Source organism: Vombatus ursinus, unplaced genomic scaffold (genome assembly GCF_900497805.2).
Source record: "Vombatus ursinus unplaced genomic scaffold, bare-nosed wombat genome assembly UNPS02014793.1, whole genome shotgun sequence".
Lineage (NCBI taxonomy): Eukaryota > Metazoa > Chordata > Mammalia > Diprotodontia > Vombatidae > Vombatus > Vombatus ursinus.
Genome location: NW_020954571.1, coordinates 8,622,308 through 8,646,094, shown reverse-complemented (window position 1 = coordinate 8,646,094; position 23,787 = coordinate 8,622,308). Strand labels below are relative to the sequence as shown.

Here is a 23,787-nt window from a genome sequence, read left to right as displayed (position 1 = left end):
CCTATCAGAGTGATTAATATAACAAAAAGGGAAAATGTTAATGAGATGTGGGAAAACTGGGACACTAATGCACTTTTGGTGGAGTTGTGAACTGATCCAGCCATTCTGGAGAGCATTTTGGAGCTATGCCCAAAGGACTATAAAACTTTGCAAACCTTTTGATCCAGCAATACCACTCCTAGGTCTATATCCCAAAGACATCCCCTAAAAAAGGGAAAAGGACCTACATGTGCAAAAATATTGATAGCCGCTCTTTATGGAGTGGCGAAGAATTTAAAATCAAAGGGATGCCCATCAGTTGGGAAATGGCAAAGCAAGCTGTGGTATATGATTGTAATGGAATATTATTGTGCTAATAAGAAGTGACAAGCAGGATGATTTCAGAAAAAGAAAGACTTACATGAACTAATGCATAGTGAAGTGAACAGAACCAAGAGAATGTTGTAATCAGTAGCAGTAATATTGTTGGATGAAGAACTGTGAATGACTTAGCTATTCTCAGCAATACAATGATCCAAGATGGGCCCAAAGGACTAATGGTGAAGCATACTATCCACCTCCAGAGAAAGAACTGATATTGATATAATACAGACTGAAGCATACTATTTTTCACTTTCTTTCTTTCATTTTTTCCCTTTTATTTGAGTATTCTTGTACAAAATGACTAATATGGAAATGTTTTACATAGTTGCACATGTTTAATCTATATCTGATTGCTTACCATCTTAGGGAGGGGGAGGGAGGGAAGGATAGAATTTGGAACTCAAAACTTTAAATAAAAATGTTAAAAAATTGAAAAAAAAATTACTATTCAACAGGAATAGCATATTGGAATGGTGTACCTATATCTAAATGTTGGTGTAATAATGTTGGTGACCTATTCCTGACTCTATTCCAGGAGCACACTTCTAGCTGAAAATTGTATTTTTTGGAATTGAATTAGTTGGATTGATTCACAAAGATTTGTAACACTAAAGTCTACCTTATAAATCTTTTGTAATTTATTTAACTTGAGCAAAACCATAAAATTATCCTTGCCAACATAACTAGTGTCTATCCTCTTGTGGATTCAAATCTAGATTGGCTTGAACATTTTGCCATTATTTCTTTTTGAATTTCATACAGGTCTTGCCACCTTCTACTTACTGTAAAGTTAGTTGCTATCAGTAAGCGGTGTTAGATGCCTGTTGTATATCTCTGGTCTTATATGCATGTTATGAGGAATTTTAAACTGGAGTCCTTTTTTTAAAAATTAGGAAGCAGTATTTCATCCCCCTTAAGAGAGTGAGACACACAGCTACCAACAGTCACATAATTGCTTTTTCTTGACCTCTCTCTTCCTCCCTTCCATTCTTCACTTTCCTCCTTCCTTCTCCTTCCTTCTCATTCTTTCCTTCTCTTTTCTTCCTCCCCCCTTTTCCTTCCTTTCGGTCTGCAGAGAGATTTTTTGACTATAACAGTCTCATAATGTTACAGACCCTAGGTAGAGACAGTGATATGATTTTTGCCTTACAAATTTCTGTGCTTTCCCATGATGAACTTGATTGGAAGGGGACGTATTACCTCTCTCCTCCCACTGTCTTATTGCTTCATTTTTTGAGAGTCAGCCCTCTCAGACTTAAGAACTTTGGGAACATGATGCTTGAAGTGTGGTCCAAAGAGCAAAAAATCTGAATCATAGGGGGTCTCACATACCTGATAATTTTTAGCTTCTTATTATTGGGGCTTCCTCGGAATAAGTCCTTTTTAAAATATAATGAAAAAATTAAGATTTTTTTTTTCAGATCAGCAGATTGCGTTTCTCTTTGCAAGTCCTTCTTCCTGCCTGATTGGATACCTATTTGTTAGTAAACATTTCTTTTATTTTTATTTTTTTATTTTGCAAGTCAGTTAGGGTTAAGTGACTTGCCCTGAGTCACACCACTAGTAAGTGTTAAGTGTCTGAGGACAGATTTGAACTCGGGTCCTCCTGACTCCAGGGCGGGTGCTGTATCCACTTCACCACCTAGCTGAGCCTACTAGGTGCTAGGCCCCTTACTATGTGATGAAGATACAAAGAAAGAGCTGGGAGATGGGAGCTTCCTATTTGAGGAACAGCAAGGAGAACAATGTCACTGGATTGAAAAGGACAGGAAGAGTGTATGGAAAGGTAGGGGTGGGAGCAGTTTGTGTTAGAAAGGGCTTTGGACACCACACAGAGGATTTTATATTTGTAGATAACTTTGTTACCCAGAATGCAATTTGAAGTGTTTCGGGTAAGACAAGACACCTTTTTATTTGGATCTCTCATTTAATTTATGGGTATATTCTCCATCAATACCCCCCTCTCATAAACTTTGCAACCTGTGGAGTTCATATCCATTTCTTTTCCACTATTCCTCAATAGAGATGCACCCATCTGTGCACCCATTGTGATAGATAAATAGATTGAGTGAGTGAGTGAATGGGTGAACATTTATGAAGTGATTACTATGTGCCAGGCACTGGGAATACAAATATAAGCAAGCTAGAGTCCTTGACCTGGAGGAACTTCTATTCTAATAGGGGAAAGACGACACATAGAAGGGAGACTTGAGGGGCAGGAAGCATCCTCGAAGTTTGGGCCCCAGTAAGATAAGGCAAAACTCATCTCTCTGAGCTGAGGGACCAAGAGTCCTAGCCCATAGTAACCAGTGAGGAGGAAACTACAATAATGGTTCGAGTAGAGAAGGTGGTTGGCATGTGAAGTGGGGTAGGAAGTGATTAGTGTCACACACACACACACACACACACACACAAATTTTTTATTTAGCAGCTTATTAAATTGAGGCTTAATAAGAATTTCTTATTTGATTTATTTCATCTTGTGTCTATGCTATCTGACAAAATGCCATTTTCTGCTTGCTTTAGCTGTACGTCTCTTCAGAAAGCCGCTTTAACACTTTGGCAGAGTTGGTTCATCACCATTCAACAGTGGCAGATGGATTGATCACCACTCTGCATTACCCAGCTCCCAAGAGAAACAAGCCCACCATATACGGAGTGTCTCCTAACTATGATAAGTGGGAGATTGAGCGGACTGACATTACCATGAAGCACAAACTCGGAGGAGGGCAGTATGGAGAAGTGTATGAAGGTGTATGGAAGAAATATAGCCTGACTGTGGCTGTGAAAACCTTGAAGGTGAGTACTGGTGCGCAGCGCACTTTCACCGTGTGTTTTATGCTTATAGTGAGTAGAATAGTTCCTGATGGTGTGTAACTTAAATATGGTTAGTTACTTGATTAAATAACGAAAAACAACATAGCCAGAAATTCTGCCGTCCGTGAATAAATCCAGGCTTGTAAGTTAGTCTGTGCCAGTTTGTTCTTTTTAGTCCTTCTAGTTATGTTTCTGTGTAAGGATTGAATTATCCACAGTTTTAATGTGTTGGCACCATGAATAGAGGTGAGAATGACTAAGATTCTTGGGTATAATAGGATTAGTTACTTCAGTCAGTCAGTCAGCTAGCATTTATTAAGCTCCTGCTGTGGTTCTAGTTATTGTGCTAAGTGCTGGGGATTTAAAGAAAGGTAAAAAGGAAAAATCAGTCCCTGCTCTCAAGGAGTTGACAATCTAATGGGGAAAACAAGATACAAACAAAAATGTGGAAACAAGAGATGGACAGGATAAACTGGAGGTAGTCTCTAAGGTAGGCACTGAGATTAATAAGGACTGGGAAAGGCTTCTTACGGAAGGCGATCCTTTAACTGAGACTTGGAGGAGGCTATGGAAGCCAGGAGGCAGAGATAAAGAAGGAAAGTGTTCTGGACGTGGGAGACAGCCAGTGAAAACAGTCAGAGTTGGGGGATGTCGTGTTTGAAGAACAGGAAGGAGATCAGTGTCACTGGATTGCAGAATACGTGGAGGAGAATAAGGTGTGAGAAGATTGTAAAGATAGTAGGAGGTCAGGTAATGAAATAGTTTGAAGGCCAAACAGAGGATTTGGTATTTGATCCTGGAAGTTACAGAGAGCTACTAGTTTTTTGAATGGAGGGACAAGGTTAGATGAGATAGTAAGACGTGTGCTTTAGGAAGATTAATTTGACAGTTGATTAAAAGATGGATTGGAGTGGGTAGAGACTTAAGGCATGGAGACCAACTAGCAGTCGTTGAGCTATGTAGGACATGATGAAGGCTTGCACCAGGGGGGTGTCGGTGTCAGAGGCTACCAGGGTAGCAATATTATCAGGATGGAGCCCCAGGTTTCAATTAAGTGCAAGAAGACAGATGGAGTGAGAAAGGAAAAGGTTTAATATTTGTTATCTTTGGACTAGGCATTCTAGAGAACTCAGTGGAAGGATTGGGTAGCTTTAAACTCGGAGTTTGAAGTTGGGGGTTGGGTTGAGGAAGATGAGAATAAGGTGGTCAGTGGGGGCTACAGAATGGAGTTTGAACAGTGGCAATCAGAGGTTCAGAATCACTGGGATGGGGGGGTGGGTTTTATAAGGTGAAAGTATGTTAATCATTGAAGAATGAGTTCAGGTAGTTTATCATTATCCACAGAGGTTTGGCTTTGGATGGAGTTTTGTTTGGGCTTAAGGTTGGGCAGCTGTGTGTGTTTGTCAGCCAACCAAGTAACTTTTAGAAAGAGGTATTTACTAAGGTGGCACAATAGTAACTGTTGGTACAAAATATTCCCCGGAAAGTCTGTGACGCATTCTCTCACAAGTACATACAGAGTCCAGGGAAAAGGGAGCTCAAGTTTAGAGAGCACATATGATGAAGGGGCAACAGCTCCTACTTGATGGATGTCCTTTTCTCCTATTCATGGGGTAATTGAGAAGTTCCCCACAAGCATAGTGAATCTTCATTGTGCCCTTGGCTACTCAATTCTGCCACTGCTATCAGTTGATACTAGGGACTTTCAGTTTTGAAAAAGTTCTTTGGAAATTATGAATTTCAGTTAAATACTGGTATTAGGTAGTTTTTGACTCTTTAAGATTTCAAAAAAGGACAAATTTTGAGTTGAGATCTTTTAGGAGATATTTCAAGTGGCTTGTGTTACCTTCTTTGAAAGTGATCTGCATAAGATATCTCCAAATATTGCCTCTCTCCCTTTGGAGACATGGCAAGATTATATTAAAGCCATATGATACAAGAGACTTTATGACTGAAATGGTCCTCACATTTTGTAATTGGCTGTGATCTCAGCCTATTAGAATAATGCTCAGCATTTGTGATTTCCAAAGGTTAATACTTTCTTTTGAAGTTCTTTGACATAGTATGGCCCCCCAGGAAAGGTTTTTAATTTTCAGCTTAACTCCTTCAAAGTATGGAACTCTACAATCCCTTCTACTTTTAAATCTTACGATTGTATGGCTTTACTTGGGACTAGAGTGTCCCCTAGTGTCGACCAGCATTATTTTCTGATCCTTTTAGCTGAACTGTGGTTATGTTGAATTACCAAGAAAAATGGAGTTTCAGTTCTTATTGTAGATAACTGCAAGTGGAAAAAAGAAGAAATATCCTACCACTCACTCATAAAAAAGAAGGAGATTAAAGCGTAAGTCAAAGTCATTGAAAATCAGAATCGAAAAGAACTTCAAACACCATCTAACGTTCTTTCTATATAAGGAAACCGAGGCTCCAAGTGGGCCAGGGACTTCTCTGGGGAAGCTCATGGCAGACTTGGAAGTAGAATACAGGTTTCTTGACTGGAACTTCAGAGTTCTTTCCACCATGCTCTTCTGCCTCTCAGTGTTGTTAATCCTTCTCAAAAGAACTTCTGACTTGTTCTCTGGTTTTTAGCAATATCAAACATTTTTCTTTCTAGAGGTCATGCTAATGTAACTGGAATTTTCCTTTAGTAGTACCACAATTAAGTTGGGAAACTATTATCCCTAACTGGTTAAAGTAAGTAGTAGATCCACCAGAAAGAACCTTAGAAATCATTCAGTTCAGCCCCCTCATTTTATAATGAGGAAACCAAGGCCCAGAAAGGTTAAATAACTTGCCCAAAGTGATACCAGTAGTAGGTAATAGACCAGGATTTTAACCTAGACCCTCTTACTCCAAATCTAGTGCTCTTGAGGGAAGCTTCCATTTTACTGAGGTTAATTCTTGGTATTAGCATAGAAAACACTGTCACAGACTAAACAACACAGTAGGTATTATCAAAGGAGATGGGATCTTAGAACAGAAGTAGAAGCCCCTGGATGCTGCCACTGTTTCTGGAAATAGACATAATAATTTATCACCTACATGCTGATATTGTATTTCCTTTTTTTTTTTTTTTTTTTTGGTTGGCTAAGCAATGGGGTTAAGTGAGTTGCTCAGAGTCACACAGCTAGTAAGTGTCAAGTGTCTGAGGCCAGATTCGAACTCAGGTCCTCCTGACTCCAGAGTCGGTGCTCTATCTTCTGTGCCACCCAGCTGCCCCAATATTGTGTTTCAATACCTCGAAGTTGGCTTCTAGGAAGTCAACCTACAATGTCAACAGGGAATTTCCTAAGCCATGCTCAGCTGACAAATCCAAACTAGAAGACAATGCTACTGCTGCTCTAACCACCCTTTTTTTTTTTTTTTTTTTTTTTACTTTTCATGAGCCCTTGGTTTTTAAACTAAATTGGAGGCTACCAAAGGTGGGTGACAAGGATAATGAAGGGACACAAGACTATACTATATGGAGATCATTTCAAGAAGCTAAGGAGAGCCTAGAGTAGAAAAGACTAGGGAGGGGGAGTCCTTGAAATAGATTATTGCTGTTGTTTGTCCTTTCTTAAAGAGGACTGATGACATCAAGACAGTGTTGTCTCTTTTGTTTTTTGGGCTTTTTTTTCTTTCTTGATTATTTAGTTTTAGTTTTCTACATTCACTTCCATAAGATTTTGAGTTTTAAATTTTCTTCCCCCTTCCCACTTCTCCCCTACCCCCAAGATGGCGTGCAATCTGATATAGGCTCTGCTTATACATTCATATTAAGCGTATTTTCCCATTAGTCCTGATGTAAAGAACAATTAGAACTAATGGGAGGAACCACGAGAATGAAGCAATAAAACAAAACAACAGAGGAAAAGGAGAGCAAGTAGTATGCTTCCATCTGCATTCAGACTCCATAGTTCTTTCTCTGAATATGGATAGCATTTTCCATTGGGAGTCTTTTGGAGTTATCTTAGATTGTTGCATTGCTGTGAAGAGCCAAGTCCATCAAAATCAGTCATTGCACAGTGTGGCTGTTACTGTGTACAGTGTTCTCCTGGTTCTGCTCATTTTACTCTGCATCAGTTCATATAAATCCAGATTTTTTTTGAAGTCTACCTATCCATCATTTCTTATAGCACAGTAGTATTCCATTATAGTTATATACCACAACTTGTTCAGCCATTTCCCAATTGATGGGCATCCCTTCAATTTCCAATTCTTGGCCACCACAAAAAGAGTTGCTATAAATATTTTTGTATATGTGAGTCCTTTTCCCATTTGTATGATCTCTTTGGGATATAGACCTGGAAGTGCTATTGCTGGGTCAAAGGATATGCACAATTTTATAGCCCTTTGTGCATAGTTCCAAATTGCTCTCCAAAATGGTTGGATCATTTCACAACTCCACCAACAATGCATTAGTGTTCCAATTTTCCCATATCATCTCCAATATTTATCATTGTCCTGTTTTATCATGTTAGCCAATCTGACAGGTGTGATGTGGTACCGTAGAGTCGTTTTGTTTCGCATTTCTCTGATCAGTAGTTATTTAGAACATTTTTTCATATGACTATGGATAGCTTTATTTTCTTCCTCTGAAAACTGCGTGTTCATATCCTTTGACCATTTATCAATTGGGGAATGACTTGTATTCTCATAAATTTGACTCAGTTTTCTATATATTATAGAAATGAGGCCTTTATCAGAGACACTAGTTGTAAAAATTCTTTTCCAATTTTCTGCTTCTCTCCTAATTTTGGTGACATTGGCTTTGTACAATAACTTTTCAATTTAATGTAATCAAAATTATCCATTTTACATTTCATAATGTTCTCTATCTCTTGTTTAGTCATAAATTCTTCCCTTCTCCATAGGTCTGAAAGGTAAGCTATTCCTTGGTCTTCTAGTTTGCTTAGAGTGTCAGTCTTTATATCTAAATCCTGTACCCATTTTGACTTTATCTTAATATAGAAAAAATCTCCAGGGCCAGATGGATTTACAAGTGAATTCTAATTCCAATACTATATAAACTAGTTGGGAAAATAGGTGAAGAAAGAGTCCTACCAAATTCTTTTTATGATACAAATATGGTGCTGATACCTAAACTGGGAAGAGCCAAAACAGAGAAAGAAAATTATAGCCCAGTTTCCCTAATGAATGCAAAAATAATGCAAAAATTTTAAATCAAATATTAGCAAAGAGATTACAACAACTTATCTCAAGGAGGATACACTATGACCAGGTAAGATTTATACCAGGAATGCAGGGCTGGTTCAATATTAGGAAAACTATCAGCATAATTGACCATATTAACAACAAAACTAATAGAAGTCATGATTATCTTAATAGATGCAGAAAAAGCATTTGACAAAATACAACACCCATTCCTATTAAAAACACTGGAGAGCATAGGAATAAATAGAGTCTTCTTTAAAATGATAGATAGCATCTATCAAAAACTATCAGCAAGCATTATATGTAATGGGGATAAGTTAGAAGCATTTCCAGTAAGTGAAACAAGGTGAAACAAGGGGGTGAAACAAGAATGTCCATTATCACCAATGTTATTCAATATTGTGTTAGAAATGTTAGCTGTAGCAATTAGAGAAGAAAAAGAAATTGAAGGAATTAGGATAGGCAAAGAAGAAACAAAGTTATCATTCTTTGCAGATGATATGATGGTATATTTAGAGAATCCAAGAGAATCAAGTAAAAAATTACTTGAAATAATAAACAAATTTACCAAAGTTGCAGAATATAAAATAAACCCACACAAGTCATTGGCATTTCTATATATTACTAACAAAGCCCAGCAGCAGGAGATAGAGAAATTGCATTTAAAATTACTGTAGACATTATAAATATTTGGGAATCTACCTGCCAAAACAAAACCGGGATCTATATGAACACAATTACAAAACACTTTTTACACAAATAAAGTCAGATGTAAATAATTGGAAAAATATCAGTTGCTCATGAGTAGGCTGAGCTAATATAATAAAAATGATAATTCTACCTAAATTAATTTACTTATTCAGCACCATACCAATCAAACTACCAAAAAATTATTTTAGAGAGCTAGAAAAACCAGTAACAAAATTAATCTGGAAGAATGAAAAATCCAGAATATCAAGGGAACTAATGAAAAAAAAAAAAAAAGCAAGGGAAGGTGGCCTAGCTATACCAGATCTTAAATTGTATTATAAAGCAGCAATCATCAAAACTACTTGGTACTGGCTAAGAAATAGAGTGGTGGATCAGTGGAATAGGAGGGTGTTGTCTTAACTTGCAAGTGAATTTAAGTGAGGGGATGCTATACAAAGTCATCAGCCTCACTCTCTCTTCCAGTCATTGGAGTCCAGTCACAAGACATAGGTCAGGATCACTGATGATGGCCCTAGTGAAATAGAAGTGGTGGGGTGGAGACGGAATTCTCTGACAGGGTGTGTCTATCCTGGAAAGGTGATTTTCAGTAGGGAGGGAATGTTAGAAAATGATATGCTAAGATATGGTAGTAGAGTATAATGCAAAGAATCATGCTATGATGGAGATGAAAAGGTATGTGACTTTCCATGAAGGGGACAATCTTAGAAGCAAGGATTGATTCCTATGTGGAAGATGCTTTAAGGTGGAGATTCTCTAGGCTTTAAGGATGGTGTCTGGTTGAGGCAGAGGTAGTTTAGTGCAAGTTTAAAATCCCTTTGTTTACCCACAATACTTACATAATACCTTTCCAGCTGGCCCACTGAAAAGCTAGTGTTTCAGTTTGGTTGGCCAGTCTTAAATCCCAAATCGTGGCCTTCAACTCTGGAGACCTTGGACATAGAAGGTAACAGGGAAATCAAGCAGTTAAGATGACAAAGAAAGTGGTGTGACTAGAAGTATCAGACTCACTTCCCAAAGCAGCCTTTCACAATCCCTAGGACTGGTCTACAGCCAAAAAGCAAGAAAGAGGGGGAAGTCATTTCAGGGTAGCAACTCCAGCTGCTCCATATCTTTAATTCCCACTAGCTATAGACTTAAATTTGTTGGGTAGATCATTTGGGGACATGGGTATACATGTGCTTCATACTTGGAATATATAAAAATATGCCTGCCAGATAGAGTTTGTCTCTTACTAAGAGGGAATTCTCAGAGAAAGAAGTATTATGCGTTATGGAGGGTGGGGACAGTTGAGGAGTTGGGGTAGGGCAGCCATGAAAGGGGAGTGGGTTTTGGAAGTCCCACTTGGTCCTTAAGTCCTGTTTTGAGAACTGGGGACATCGAATGTATAATCACTACTGTGTATGTTTAAAGAAGACTGGAGGTGAGGCCTGGTGGGAAGCCAAGATGTTTAAAGGGGCCAGGAATTGGGGTGAAATGGGAAGGGAATAAGCATTTATTTAGTGTTTAATATGTGCCAGGTCTTGTGCTAAGTGCTTTATAAGAGATTATCTCATTTGATCCTCACCACTCTATGAGGTAGGTGCCACTATGATCCCCATTTTACAGTTGGAGAAACAGAGGCAGACAAGTTGCATGACTTACCTAGGGTGACACATCTGGTGTCTAAGGCTGGATTTGGTCTCAGGTCTTCATGAATATAGGCCCAATGCTCTATCCACTGAGCCACCTGGCTGCTTTTAATTAAAAGAAGACTGTTAGCCAGGTATTAAATTTACTGTGGAGAAGAAAGAGTGACTTGGAGGTCCTTAGACAGTAGTAACAAGGATTTTGTCAGGCTGGAGGAAAGATGAAGTATGAAACAGCTTGGCATAGTAGATAGATTACTGAATGAATGAATGAGCATTTATTAGATCTGCTTTGTTCCAGTTCTGTACTAAAAGTACCAGGGAAACAAATACATACAAGCAAGACAGTCCCTGCCCTCCAGAACCTTATACTCTAAGAGGGAAAGACAACATGTCCAGGACAGTGGTCACCATGGAGGAGGGTTTGGGACAAAGAAGACCTAGAGAATTGTGATTGGAGCAATAGAGAGATGATTGACATGTCGTTACAGGGAGCTGTAGTATTAATTTTATTACAGTTTTCAGTTAGAATTGGGAGGGGGGATAGAAGGAGAGGACACTGGTGTTTTGCAGCATAGCATGGAGATGGCCAGAAAGGGTCATGAAGAGTCTGATACCAGGCAACGTAAGGTAAAATGCTGACTCAGCAGAGCTCATAGTCCCAGAGGTGGGACCGTCAGTGCCAAGTGAGGATGGAGTACTGGACACAGGCTCTAGAAGACTTCAGACCTCAGACACTGGTTGTATGAACATAGGTAAGGCACTTAGCCTCTCCGAGGCCCTCAGACTCCTCATCTGTCAAATGAGGGTAATAATAGCACTAGCTTCACAGAGTTGTAAAGATCAAATGAAATAATGTATGGAAAGCACTTTGAAAACCTTAAATTGCTATATAAATGTCAGTTATCATTTTTGTGTCATTGATGAATGATGCTAGCAGGGGCGAGTCTGAAAGTGGCAAGGACTATACCAATTCCTCCTTTTGGTCTCTTTTAAAGGTGTGAAAGAAGAATAGTCAGCCTTGGAGAGGTGGCCAAAAATGTGGAGTCTTCAGGAAAAAAAAAAGCTGAGTTTCAGTGAATAGAGAGTGGATAGAGTGTTAGAAGAGATCTATGATAAATGGGAATTTAACAATAGAAGACACATTGTGGAAAAGGAGGACAGAGACCATGGGGACTAGAGAGAGCAAAGGCTGACCTGGATAGGGATGAGAGTATGGGGAGAAGTAGCAAGAAAAAAATATTTTTCAACGTGGTAAAAGGCAGTTCTAAAAATCATAGGAATTAGATGAATAAGAGTTAGGAATTTATTACCCATAGTGTATGGGGAGTGCTACCAAATATGGAGAAACTAAATCACATTCAGGGTTCTAATTAGAATGCCACGCAAGCACTTCTACTGACTCTGAACCCCTTCAGTTACAGTGGAGATGAGGGTGGAGAAGAAAGGAAAAGGCATTTATTAAGTGTTTGTTATATGCCAGGCACTATGCTAAGTAAGCCCTTTTACAAATATTGCCTCATTTGATCCTCACAACAGTCCTTGGAGGTAGGTGCTATTATCCTCATTTTACAGTTGAGGAAACTGAGGCAAATAGTTTGTTTTTTAAGTGACTTGCCTACAATCACACAGATAGTAAGTGTCTGAAACCAGATTTGAACTCATGTCTTCCTGACTCCAGGCCCAAGGCTCTTTTCTACTCTACCACCTAACTGTCTCAGGGGTACATTTTGTTTGTCAGGAAATGTAGCAACTTACAGTCATGCATAAAACTTTATTGGACACTTAATTTATGCAGTGTGCTGTTCCATTCTAGGTACACCAAGGCAGACAGTTTCTGTTCTCAGAGTTTACTACAGGGGAAGAAGGAGAAAGTAGTGGTTAAATACATGGCACCTTTACTACAGTGATTTCAGCTGTCCTTCCTCGTGTATGCTTTCCTCAGGCCAGGCATCATGATGAAGGAGGCCCACCCTGTGAACCCTGGAGAGTGTCTACCTATAGCCAGGCTAGGGAATGAGGCAAGTTGATCAGGTGACTGGTGTTTTGTTTGGGGAAAGGAGGCAAAGACAGTGATAGAACTTTAGCTGGTATTCAAGTTTGGCTGAAAATGCAGGGGTGCAGGGGAATGTATTCTGAAATATGGCTGAAAAGTTAGGTTAGAACTCGAATGTGGCCGGGCTTGTATGCCAGGCTAAGGAGTTTGTATTTTGTCTTAGAAACAATAGGGATAGACCTGTGCATAAAGAAGATAATTCTAGTAGCTCTGTAAAAAGTGGATTCAAGAAAGGGAGATACTGGAGGCAGAGAGACCAATTAAGAAGCTATTACATTGACAAAGTACAACACTCTTTTATGCCAAAAACCTTGCAAAGTATAGATATAGAGAAACCTCTTTTTAATATAAAAAGTATCCATCAAATCAAAAGTAAGCATTATATGCAATGGGGCTACACCTGAGTCTTTCCTGATAAATATGGGAATGAAGCAAAAATAACTACTCCCCCCACTATAAATGTGTGTGTGTGTATATATATATATATAATATATATATATATAAATACGCACACACACACATATATATATACACATACACACACACACACACACACATATATATATATATGTATTTTTTTTTTTTTAGGCAATTGGGGTTAAGTGACTTGCCCAGAGTCACACAGCTAGTAAGTGTCAAGTGTTTGGTCTGAGGCTGGATTTGAACTCAGGTTCTCCTGACTTCAGGGCTGGTACTCTATCTACTGTGCCATGTAACTGCCCCTTCCCCACTATATGTTTGATATAGTTCTGGAAATATTAGCAACAGCAGTAAGACAAGAGAAAAAAAAAATCAAATTCCACCTCTCTCTTCCTTCTTCTTTCAGTGCATTCCTCTTTCTTACCCCTTAATTTTATTTTTTTAGATATCATTCCATCATAGTCAACTCATACGTATGCCCTCTATGTGTACTTCTGCTAATTGCCCTAATAATGATAAAGTTCTTAAGAGTTACAAGTATCTTCCCACGTACAAATATAAATAATTTAACATTTTTGAATTACTTATGATTTCTCTTTCCTGTTTACCTTTTTATGCTTCTCTTGAACCTTGTGTTTGGAAGTCAGATGTTCTGTTTGGCTCATCTTCTATTTTGTTAATATCCATTTGCCCCCAGAAGGATTATACTCAGTTTTGCTGGGTAGGTGATTTTTGGTTGTAACCCTTGCTCCTTTGCCTCTGGAATATCATATTCCAAGACCTCTGATCCTTTAATGTAAAAGCTGCTAAATCTTGTGCTATATTGACTGTGATGCCATGGTATTTGAATTGTTTCTTTCTGTTTGCAATATTTTCTCCTTGACCTGAGAGCTCTGGAATTTGGCTATACTATTCCTGGGAGTTTTCATTTGGGGATCTCTTTCAGGAGGTGATTAGTGGCTTCTTTCACTTTCTGTTTTACTGTCTGGTTCTAGGATATCTGGACAGTTTTCCTTGTCAATTTCCCGATGTTGTCTAGGTTCTTTTTTTGATCATGGCTTTAAGGTAGTCCAATAATTCTTAACTATGAAATTTTTCACATTTTCTTCTATTTTTCATTCTTTTGATTTTGATTGATTGTTTCACAATGTCTCATGGATATTTCATGATGTCTCATTAGCTTCCACTTGTCCAATTCTAATTCTTAAGGAATTATTTTCCTTAATGAGCTTTTGTATCTCCTTTTCCATTTGGCTAATTCTATTTTTTTAGGAGTTCTTTTCATCAGTGAATTTTAGACATGTTTCCATTTGACCAATTCTGCTTTTTAAGAAGTTCTTCAGTAAATTTTTGTGCCTTTTTTTTTTTAACCTTTTGACCTATTGTGCTTTTTAAGGTGTTATTTTCTTTAGTATTTTTTTGTGCCTCCTTAACCAAGGTGTTGACTCTTTTTTCATGATTTGTTTGCATCACTCTCATTTCTTTTTCCATTTTTTTCTTTACCCATATTATTTGATTTTTAAAATCCTTTTTGAGCTCTTCTAGGAATTCTTTTTGGGCCTAAGACCAATTCAGATTTCTCTTTGACACTTTGCATGTAGCAGTTTTGACTTCATTGTCTTTTTCTGTGTTTTGATCTTCCCTGTCACTATAGTAACTGTTTGCTCATCTTTCTGCCTATTTCTTGACTTTTAACTTTATGTTAAGGTTATGCTCTGCTCCTGGGTGGAAGGGACACTGTCCCAAGCTTCAGGTTTTTCATGCAGTAGGTTTCAGAGCTAGTTCTGGAGGTCTGTCAGTTTTCTATTCTTCCAAGGTGGTATGATCTAAGGAGAAGTGTGGTCATTGCTCTCCTGGACTGTGCTGTGGTCTGTGAGTGGCCACAAGCACTCCTTTCCACCCTGGCACTTGTGTCCAGGGTCCTCACTCCTGTTAGTTCTCCTCTTTACCCTGGGACTGTGTCCCATCATCATGTATAGACAATGCAACAGAGTCCTGCACTCAGTGCCAGCAAAGGGTCCCCTCCTTCTGACCAGTTACTTGACCCCCCCTTACTTTCTGTGAGCTGAGAGCTCCAGAGACCATTGACGCAGCCAATTCAATCCCTCTCTGCATATGCCTCCCCCCCCGCCCCAAGACCTGTTGCTGGCTTTCCGGGGCATGGCCTGTGCTAGACAGTGCTCCACTCTCACCCCAGTGAGACCTTTCCTGCCAACCTTCCAAGTTGTCTTGGGCTGAAAAATTTCTTTAGCCCATCCTTTTGTTGGTTCTGCTGTTGCAGAATTTGTTTTGAGACATTATTTTTAAGTTATTTGGAGGGAAATTTGGGAGAGCTCTGAGAAGTCCCTGCCTTTATTCCCCTAGGAGATGTATTCTTAACCAAACAAGAAATAGTTGCATTACAAAAGATAAATAGATAACTTTGGTTATATGAAATTGAAAAATTTCTGCACAGACAAAATTAACATACTTACAATAAGAAGGGAAGTGGTCAAAAGGGAAAAGGTCTTTGTATCAAATTTATTTGATGGGGGTATCCAAGCTGTATCCAAGCTATATAAACAATCAACAAATAGATAAATAAGAGACTAATAGCCATTCCCCAAAAGGTGAGTGACCAAAGGATATAAACAAGTAGTTCTCAGAAGAACTGCAGAGTATTCACACCACATGAAAAAATGGTCCAGATTTCTAGTAACAAAAGAAATGCAAATCAAAACAATACTGAGATTTCGCCTCAGATACCCCGTAAATTGACAGAAATGACCCCAGAGGGGCAATATTTAATGTCGGAGGGGTTGGGCAATGATAGGCACACCAGTGCATTGTTGTTGGAGCTGTGAAATGGTACGACCATATTTCCCCCACACAAAAATTAGCATTTTTATTCATCAGTATCAAAAATAGTAGGAAAAGGTGATAATACTAGGAAATTTTATTCATTAGTATCAAAAGTACTAGGAAAAGGTGATAAGCAAAAAAAAAAATTAAAAATAAAAGTCTATTAAATGTTTGGTAGTTAATTATCAGTACGCACAAGAATCAAACATAATTTCAAAATAATTTGATTTTTAAAAGTTTTTCATTTTCAGTTGTTTTTTCCCTTTTCCCACCCTTCCCTTACACACTGAGAATGCAAGAAATATGGTACGTATTATACATATATGAAGTCATGCAAAATACATTTTTATATTATAACCATTTTGGAAAGCAATTTGGAATTATGCAAATAAGGTGACAAAAATGTCTACAGCATTTGAACTATTACTAGTTCCAGAGACTCTGTTACTGGACTTTTACCCCAAAGAAGCCATCAATAAAAAGAAAGTCTCCATATACTTCAAAATGTTTATAGTAGCACTTTTTGTGATAGCTAAGAATTAGGAACAAAGTAGATGCCTATCAATTAGGGAATGGCTAAACAAATTGTATGGTACATGAATGTAATGGAATATTGTTATTCTGTAAGCAGTGAGGTATGTGGTGAGTACAAAGAATCATGGAAAGAGCTATATGCATGGATACCAGGGAAGTAAGCAGCGCAAAAAATAAATAAGTAAATACACATATACTATATATCTATACAGTAACCAGAACAATGTAAATGGAAAGAGCAATACACCAAAAAAAATCAAAAGTAACAAAATTACACAGATCAAGCAGGATTCAAATGAAGAGCTATGAGAAGATAATCCCAGCCTGTCTCTTTGTGGAGGGGGGAGATCCACCAGTATTACACGTTGCACATATTTTCAGACTTTTTCATTGTATTGGCCAGTTACGCTGATTTTTTTTTCCCCCTCCAAAAAAAAGTGCTCTTTGTTTTATGGCATTGCTATCTGGGAGAGGATGGGATATTTGGGATAACTGTGAACATGTAAGAAACAGAAGTCATCAATAAAAACTTTTTTTTTAAAGAAGCTATTACAGTCATCTGGATGATAGGTGATGAAGGCATAAGTGGAGAGAATGGGACAACTGCAAGAGATGTCATAGAGGCCCACTCAAAAGGATGTGGCAACTAAGGATGGGATGGGGACAGGAGGGCAGAGGAGAAGGAAATGCTAAGTATGTGATTACAAAGTTCGAAACTTGGGTGACTGGTTTAACAGAAATAGAAAATTTGGAAAGGGAGAAAGTTTGGGGGGACAAATTTCTGTTTTGGTCACTTTTAATTTGAAATGCTGCTACTATCTCTAGACAGAGTATATAGCTAGTGTTTAGAGGACCTGGACTGGAGTTCAGGAAATTAAGGCTGATTATATCGATTTGGAATTAGAGATAATTGAGTCTATGGGAAAAGATCACTGAGAGACAGTGTTGGAAGAGAAGCAGTTCCAGGATAGAGTCTTGAGGAGACATCCATGTTTTGGGATGGGAAAAGGAGGGTAATCTAGTAGAAGACACTGAGAAAGAGTGGTTAGACAGGTGATGGGTAGGAAGCTGTGAGAAAACTACCCAAGAGGAAAAGAGTGGTCAGAGTGTCGAAAGTGGCAGAGTGGTTAAGGAAGATGAGACACTAGAAAAGTCCATCTTGACAATTAGTAACTAATTGCTCATTGCTAAGCCAAATTGTAAGTGGCTGGTGAGGAAATGGATGCACCATACTTACTAGATGATTATTAAATAAATGATCACTTGCGGGGTATGCCATGCATGCCTAAAATGTGAACAGTTTACTTCTTTTCCTGGAATAAGATTAAACCCAAGATGTTAAGTTAATCAGCATTTATTAAATGCCTACTATGTGTCAGACACCATAGTGTTCTCAAGGAACTTATAATCCATCGAGGGAGACATTTTTGTATGTATGAAATATAGAGGCATTAGCAACTAGGACATTCAGGAAAGGTCTTATGTATAAGGTGGCATTTGAGCTGAGCTTTGAAGGAATTTCAGGATTCTGAGAGGTAGAAGTGAAGACTCAGTACATTCCAGGTGTATAGCACAGCGTGTGCAAAGGCATGGAGATGGGAGGTGGAGTATGTGAGGACCAATAGGGGGCTAATTTGACTGGATCCCAGTGTTCATGAAAGGAAAGATATATACTGAGGCTGGAAATATAGGTTGGAGCAGGGTTATAAAGGACTTTAAATGCCAAACAGGAGTTTGTATTTGATCCTCGAGGTGATAGAAAATCACTAGGATTTATTGAGTAGAAGAGTGACATGGTTAGACTTGTACTTTATGAAAACTCCTCTGGCAGCTATGTGAAGGAGAGATTGGAGGTGGGGAGACCAATGAGGAGGCTGTTAACAGTAGTCCAAGAGAAAATGAAGAGGCCTTCAACTGGGGTGGTTGTGGTGTGAGTAGAGAGGAGGTAGTGCAAGAGATGTTATAGAGGAAGAAACATTAAGATATGGCCATTTACTGTATATGTAAGGGGAGGGAGAGTGAGGAATCAAGCATGACTGAATTTTTTTACGTAGGGACAATAGAGTTATAATAACAAGCTCATTAATTTTGACTCCACTCATTTGAATTTGTGAACAGGAGCTAGAACAGTTTACTTTTGCACTATTCAGTGAGGAAAAGGGTTGGCCCAAGAGAACAAACTGTCTTTGAGTATGGGAAGATCCCCAGTTGATAAATGGGTCACGTTCCAAAAAGTTCATTGGAACTTGGAACACATTTTCTCATAGGAGCAGATTAATAAATCATAGACTCCTAGAGTTGAAAGAGACCTCTGAGATCATCTCTTTCAACCACCTTTTCCAGTGATGAAACTTGGTGCTTAGGTTCTTAGCTAGCTTACAAAAGCCTAGTTAACATATAATAACTAAACTACATATTTGTAATGAATAATGGTACAAAATAATATTATTGTAATATTAGTAATTAAACAAAGCAGAAAAACAAGAAGATTGAGAGTGTTGATACTTAAGGAAAAGTGGGCTTAGAGAAGGAATTAAGAGTCATTTATTGGAATTCTGAAAGTTCTTTTCAGAGCTTTAATGATTGATAGCCCTGGTTCTGGTCTCAAATATCACTTTCAAATGAATGTCTTTCCTTTTTCTTTTAAAAAAATTTTTTCGTGCTTTTTGTTTTTATATCATATGTATTTCTGAATATAGCCTTCTACTACCTCATGAAATTTTAAGAGGCAAAAAACTGAATTTAACAAAACCAACACATGCAGTATAGTTGATAGTATATGAAATATTTCACACCCTTTTTTGTATTAAACATATTTTCAGATTAGTGATGTTGTAAGTAAAAATTAGAACCAATAGGAGAAACCACCAGAAAGAGGAAACAAAACTCAACGGAAGAGAAAAAAAAAATAGCAAATAGTATGCTTCTATCTGCATTCAAATTCCATAGTTCTTTCTTTGGATGTGGAGAGCATTTTCCATCACATGGCCTTTGGAGATGTCTTAGATCCTTGTATTGATGGGAAGTGTTAAGTTTATCAATATTAGTCATCGCACTGGCTGTTATTGTTTCACCCCCATTTTTAGCATCTCTACATTATTACTACCTTTGTGTTCTTGAGTAAGCTATCTAACCTTTCTGGGCCTTAGTGTCCTCATCTGTGAAATGAGGACGTTGAATTATATGATCTTTAAGGTTCCTTAGTTTACAAATAAAATGAAAAGGAGGAGAAAGGAAAAATGTTAAAGGAGAGCTCTTTAGTGAGAGAGATTATCTAAAGTACAGTAACTGTATGTACAGTGAAAAAGAAAGAAGGTTGGGGGTAGAAGTGGTATACCAGTGTCATGCCAGGAGACTGGTATACTGTCCAGGCTTCACCACCATACAACAATGAGGTCAGCAAACAGCTCTTACCTCCTCCCTTATCCAAAAGGACAGTAGTTTTGGGGTCAGACAGTTCTACACATTGAACATCAGGTGGCACCATCAGACCAGGACAACATGATTCCAGAAAAAAAGAGAAAGGGATTGGATAGGTGGAGGCAGTGTATGGCACATTCTGAAAATGGTTTTTTTATATCCTTTTCAAGAATCACATTTTCATTTAAATGAACATGCTAATTAGAGATGATCTGTATGTGTTCGTAGGATCATAGATTTAGAGTTGGAAGGAATATTAGTAGTTACTAAGCTCTTCATTTTACAGAGAAAACTATTCACAACCAAATAGGTTGTGGCTTTTTCACAATCACACAGGTAGTAAGTAATAGAGCTGGAATTTGAACCAGGATTCTTTGTTCTTTCCAGTGCACCACAGTGTCTTATCATTAACACAGATTCCTTCCTGGCCCTTAACTTGACATTGTTCTTTAAACTCAGTTCATTAATGTAATGATCAGTGGCCCATGTATAGAAATTATCCTGATTGTTGTCCTTTGTTCTCTAAGAGGACCGAAATGACATCACTGTGTTAGAGTCAATTTACATTGTGTCTGACTGTGATTAGACTAATACTAGCTTGAAATACTTTACCACAGGTCGGGCACAATTAGTCCATATGAACATTTTGAGTGGAGTCTCTAAATTTGTACATCTCGTATTTCTTTTGAGCTACTTCAATTCTGCTTTGTTCATAGAGCACAACACCTTCTCCAGCGAGGGCATAATATGCTGGGCAGTCTTATGCCAGTGTCTCCCATGTTACACAATCAATTCCAGAGTTTTGGTTTGGTTTTTTTTTTTGCTTTTTGGTGAGGCGATCAGGGTTAAGTGACTTACCCAAGGTCACACAGCTCGTAAGTGTTAAGTGTCTGAGGCTGGATTTGAACTCAGGTCCTCCTGTATTCCAAAGTTCTTAAGAGAGATCTTAAAAGTGTCCTTGTATCACTTTTTCTGACCACCATGTGAGCACTTGTCCTGTGTGAGTTCTCTATAAAATAGTCTTTTTGATAAGCAAGCATACATTTTGCATTTGAACAATGTGGCCAGCCTATTGGAGTTCCGCTTTCTGCAGTAGAGTTTGAATGCTTGGCAGTTTAGTTTGAGAAAGAACCTCAGTGTCTGGTATCTCATCCTGTCAGGTGATCTTCAAAATCTTTCTAAGACAATTCAAATGGAAGTGATTCAGTTTCCTGGCATGACACTGGTATACTGTCCAGGCTTCACCACCATACAACAATGAGGTCAGCAAATGGCTCTGTAGACCTTTCAGTTTGGTAGCTAGTCTAATACCTCTCCTCTCCCACACTTTCTTCAGAGCCTCCCAAACACTGAGCTAGCTCTGGCAATGTATGTGTCAACCTCATTTTCAATGTGTAAATCCCTGGAAAGTACACTGCCAAAATAAGTGAACTTATCTGTGGTATTCAGAACTTCTCCATTTGTTGAAATCGATGGTTGCACATATGGATGGTGTGGTGCTGGCTAATGGAGCACCTGTGTTTTCTTGGTGTTGTTAGGACAAAATTAGCGCTAGCAGCAGAGAATCAATCCATACTTTGTTGTGTCTCAGCTTCAGAGGCTGCATCGAGTATGCAATCAACTGCAATCAGAAAATCATGCACCAAGATTCCCTCCACTTTAGTCTTGGCTTGTAACCTTTTCAAGTTGAAGAATTTACTATCAGTGGAGTAGCTGACCTTGATGCTGTGTTTGTCCTCATTGAAGGCATTTGACAAGATGGCTGAAAACATTATGCTAAAAAGCATGGAAACAGGCACACAGTCTTGTTTCGCTCCATTGGTGACTGACAAAGCACAAGAGCATCGTTCATTATCCATTACCTGGGCAAGCATGCCATTGTGAAATTGACATACAATACTGATGAACTTGTCCAGGCAACCAAATTCTGACATAATTTTCCATAAGCCCTCGTGACTGATTATCAAAGGCCTTGGTCAGTTTACCAATCTTTGAATGGACTTATCAATCCTATCTCAAATTGAAGGTGATATGGTATGAGTGTCATTAAGAGCTATTCAAAAACAGCTGAAATACCATACCACTTTCAAATAGATTTGTTATTAAAAATTACACGTGATAAAGTAAGAAATGAAACATTAAAAGATGCTTGTGAGACATTTAGGAGTTGGTCAGTAACTATTTATTAAGCATCTGCTATGTGCCAGGCACTGTACTAAGCACTAGGGATTTAAAGAAAGGCAAAAACACAATCCTGCTCTTAAGGAGTCCACAGTCTAATGGGGGAAATAACATGCAAACAGCTATATACAAGCAAAGTATATACAGGATAAATTTGAAATAATCACTAGAAGGAAGGCACTAGCATTAAGGGGACTCTGGAAAGGCTTTTTGCAGGAGGTGAGATTTTATAAATTCCAAGATCCAAGCTTTTGGGGTAAGAAGCCAACATTTGCTGGTAAAACAGGAAAGCAGTTTGGCAGAAACTAGGCATAGACCAATGTCTCACACCATATACAGATAAGGTCAAAATGGATAAACAATTTAAACATAAAGGGTGATGTCATAAGTAAATTAGGGAAGTGAGAAAAAATATACCTGTCAGAACTGTGGATAAGGGAAGAGTTTAATGACCAAACAAGATAAAGAGTATCATGAGATGTAAAATAGATAATTTTGATTGCATAAAATTTAAAAGCTTTTGCACAAATAAAACTAATGCAGCCAAAATTAAAAGGAAAACAGAAAACTGGGGGAAATTTTTTCAGCAAGTTTCTCTGATAACGGCCTCATTTCTCAAATATACAGGCAACCCAACCAAATTTATAAAAATAAGAGCCTTTCCTCAATTGATAAATGATCAAAGTATATGAACAAGCAGTTTTGAGAAGAAGAAATTGAAGCTATCAATAGTCACATAAAAAAAATACTCTAAATCACTACTGACTAGAGAAATGCAAATTAAAACAACTCTGAGATACCACCTCACACCTATCAGATTGGCTAACATGACAGAAAAGGAAAATGACAAATGCTGGAGAAAATGTGGAAAAATTGGGACACTAATGCACTGTTGGTGGAGTTGTAAACTAGTCCAACTATGCTGGACAACAATTTGGAACTATGCTCAAAGGGTTATAAAACTGTATATATACCTTTTGACCTAGCAATACCACTGTATTCCAGAAAGATCAAAGAAAAAGGAAAAGGACCTATTTGTACAAAAATATTTATACCAGTTCTTTTTGTGGTGACAAAGAATTGGAAATTGAGGGGATACCTATCAATTGAAGAATGGCTGAACAAGTTGTGGTATATGATTATGATGGAATATTATGCTATAAGAAATGGTGAGCAGGATGGTTTCAGAAGAAACTTGAAAAGATTTACATAAATTCATGCAAAGTGAAGTGAGCAGAACCAGGAGAACTTTGTAAATAGTAACAGTAATATTGTAAGAATGATCACCTGTGGAAGACTTAGCTACTCTGATCAAGAGAATGATCCAAGACAGTTCTAAAGGACTCATGATGAAAAATGCTAGCTACCTTTAGAGAGAGAATTGATGAACTCCGAATGCAGATTGAAGCATAATTTTTTACTCTCTTTATTTTTATTATTTCATTTTGTTTGTGTTTTCTTGTGCAACATGGCTAATGTGGAAATATGTTTTGTGTGACTTCACATGTATAACAGATATCAGATTGCTTGCCTTCTCAAGAAGGGGAAGGGACAGGAGGGAGGGAGAGAATTTGAGACTCAAAATTTAAAAAAAATGATTGTTAAGTTTTTTTTTTACATGTAATTGGGAAGTTCTTAATGAAATAAATAAAAATAAAATTT

At 38.0% G+C, this 23,787-nt stretch overlaps 1 protein-coding gene across 2 annotated transcripts in view; it reads left to right on the top strand.

Annotated features, from left to right (window-relative positions):
• ABL1 (ABL proto-oncogene 1, non-receptor tyrosine kinase) overlaps nt 1–23,787 on the top strand; it is a 202,824-nt gene that overhangs the window by 159,934 nt on the left and 19,103 nt on the right. For both annotated transcript variants that reach the window (XM_027869464.1, XM_027869465.1), the window contains exon 4: nt 2,890–3,162. In XM_027869464.1, coding sequence (XP_027725265.1) covers nt 2,890–3,162 — 273 coding nt within the window. The remainder of the gene's footprint in view (nt 1–2,889; nt 3,163–23,787) is intronic.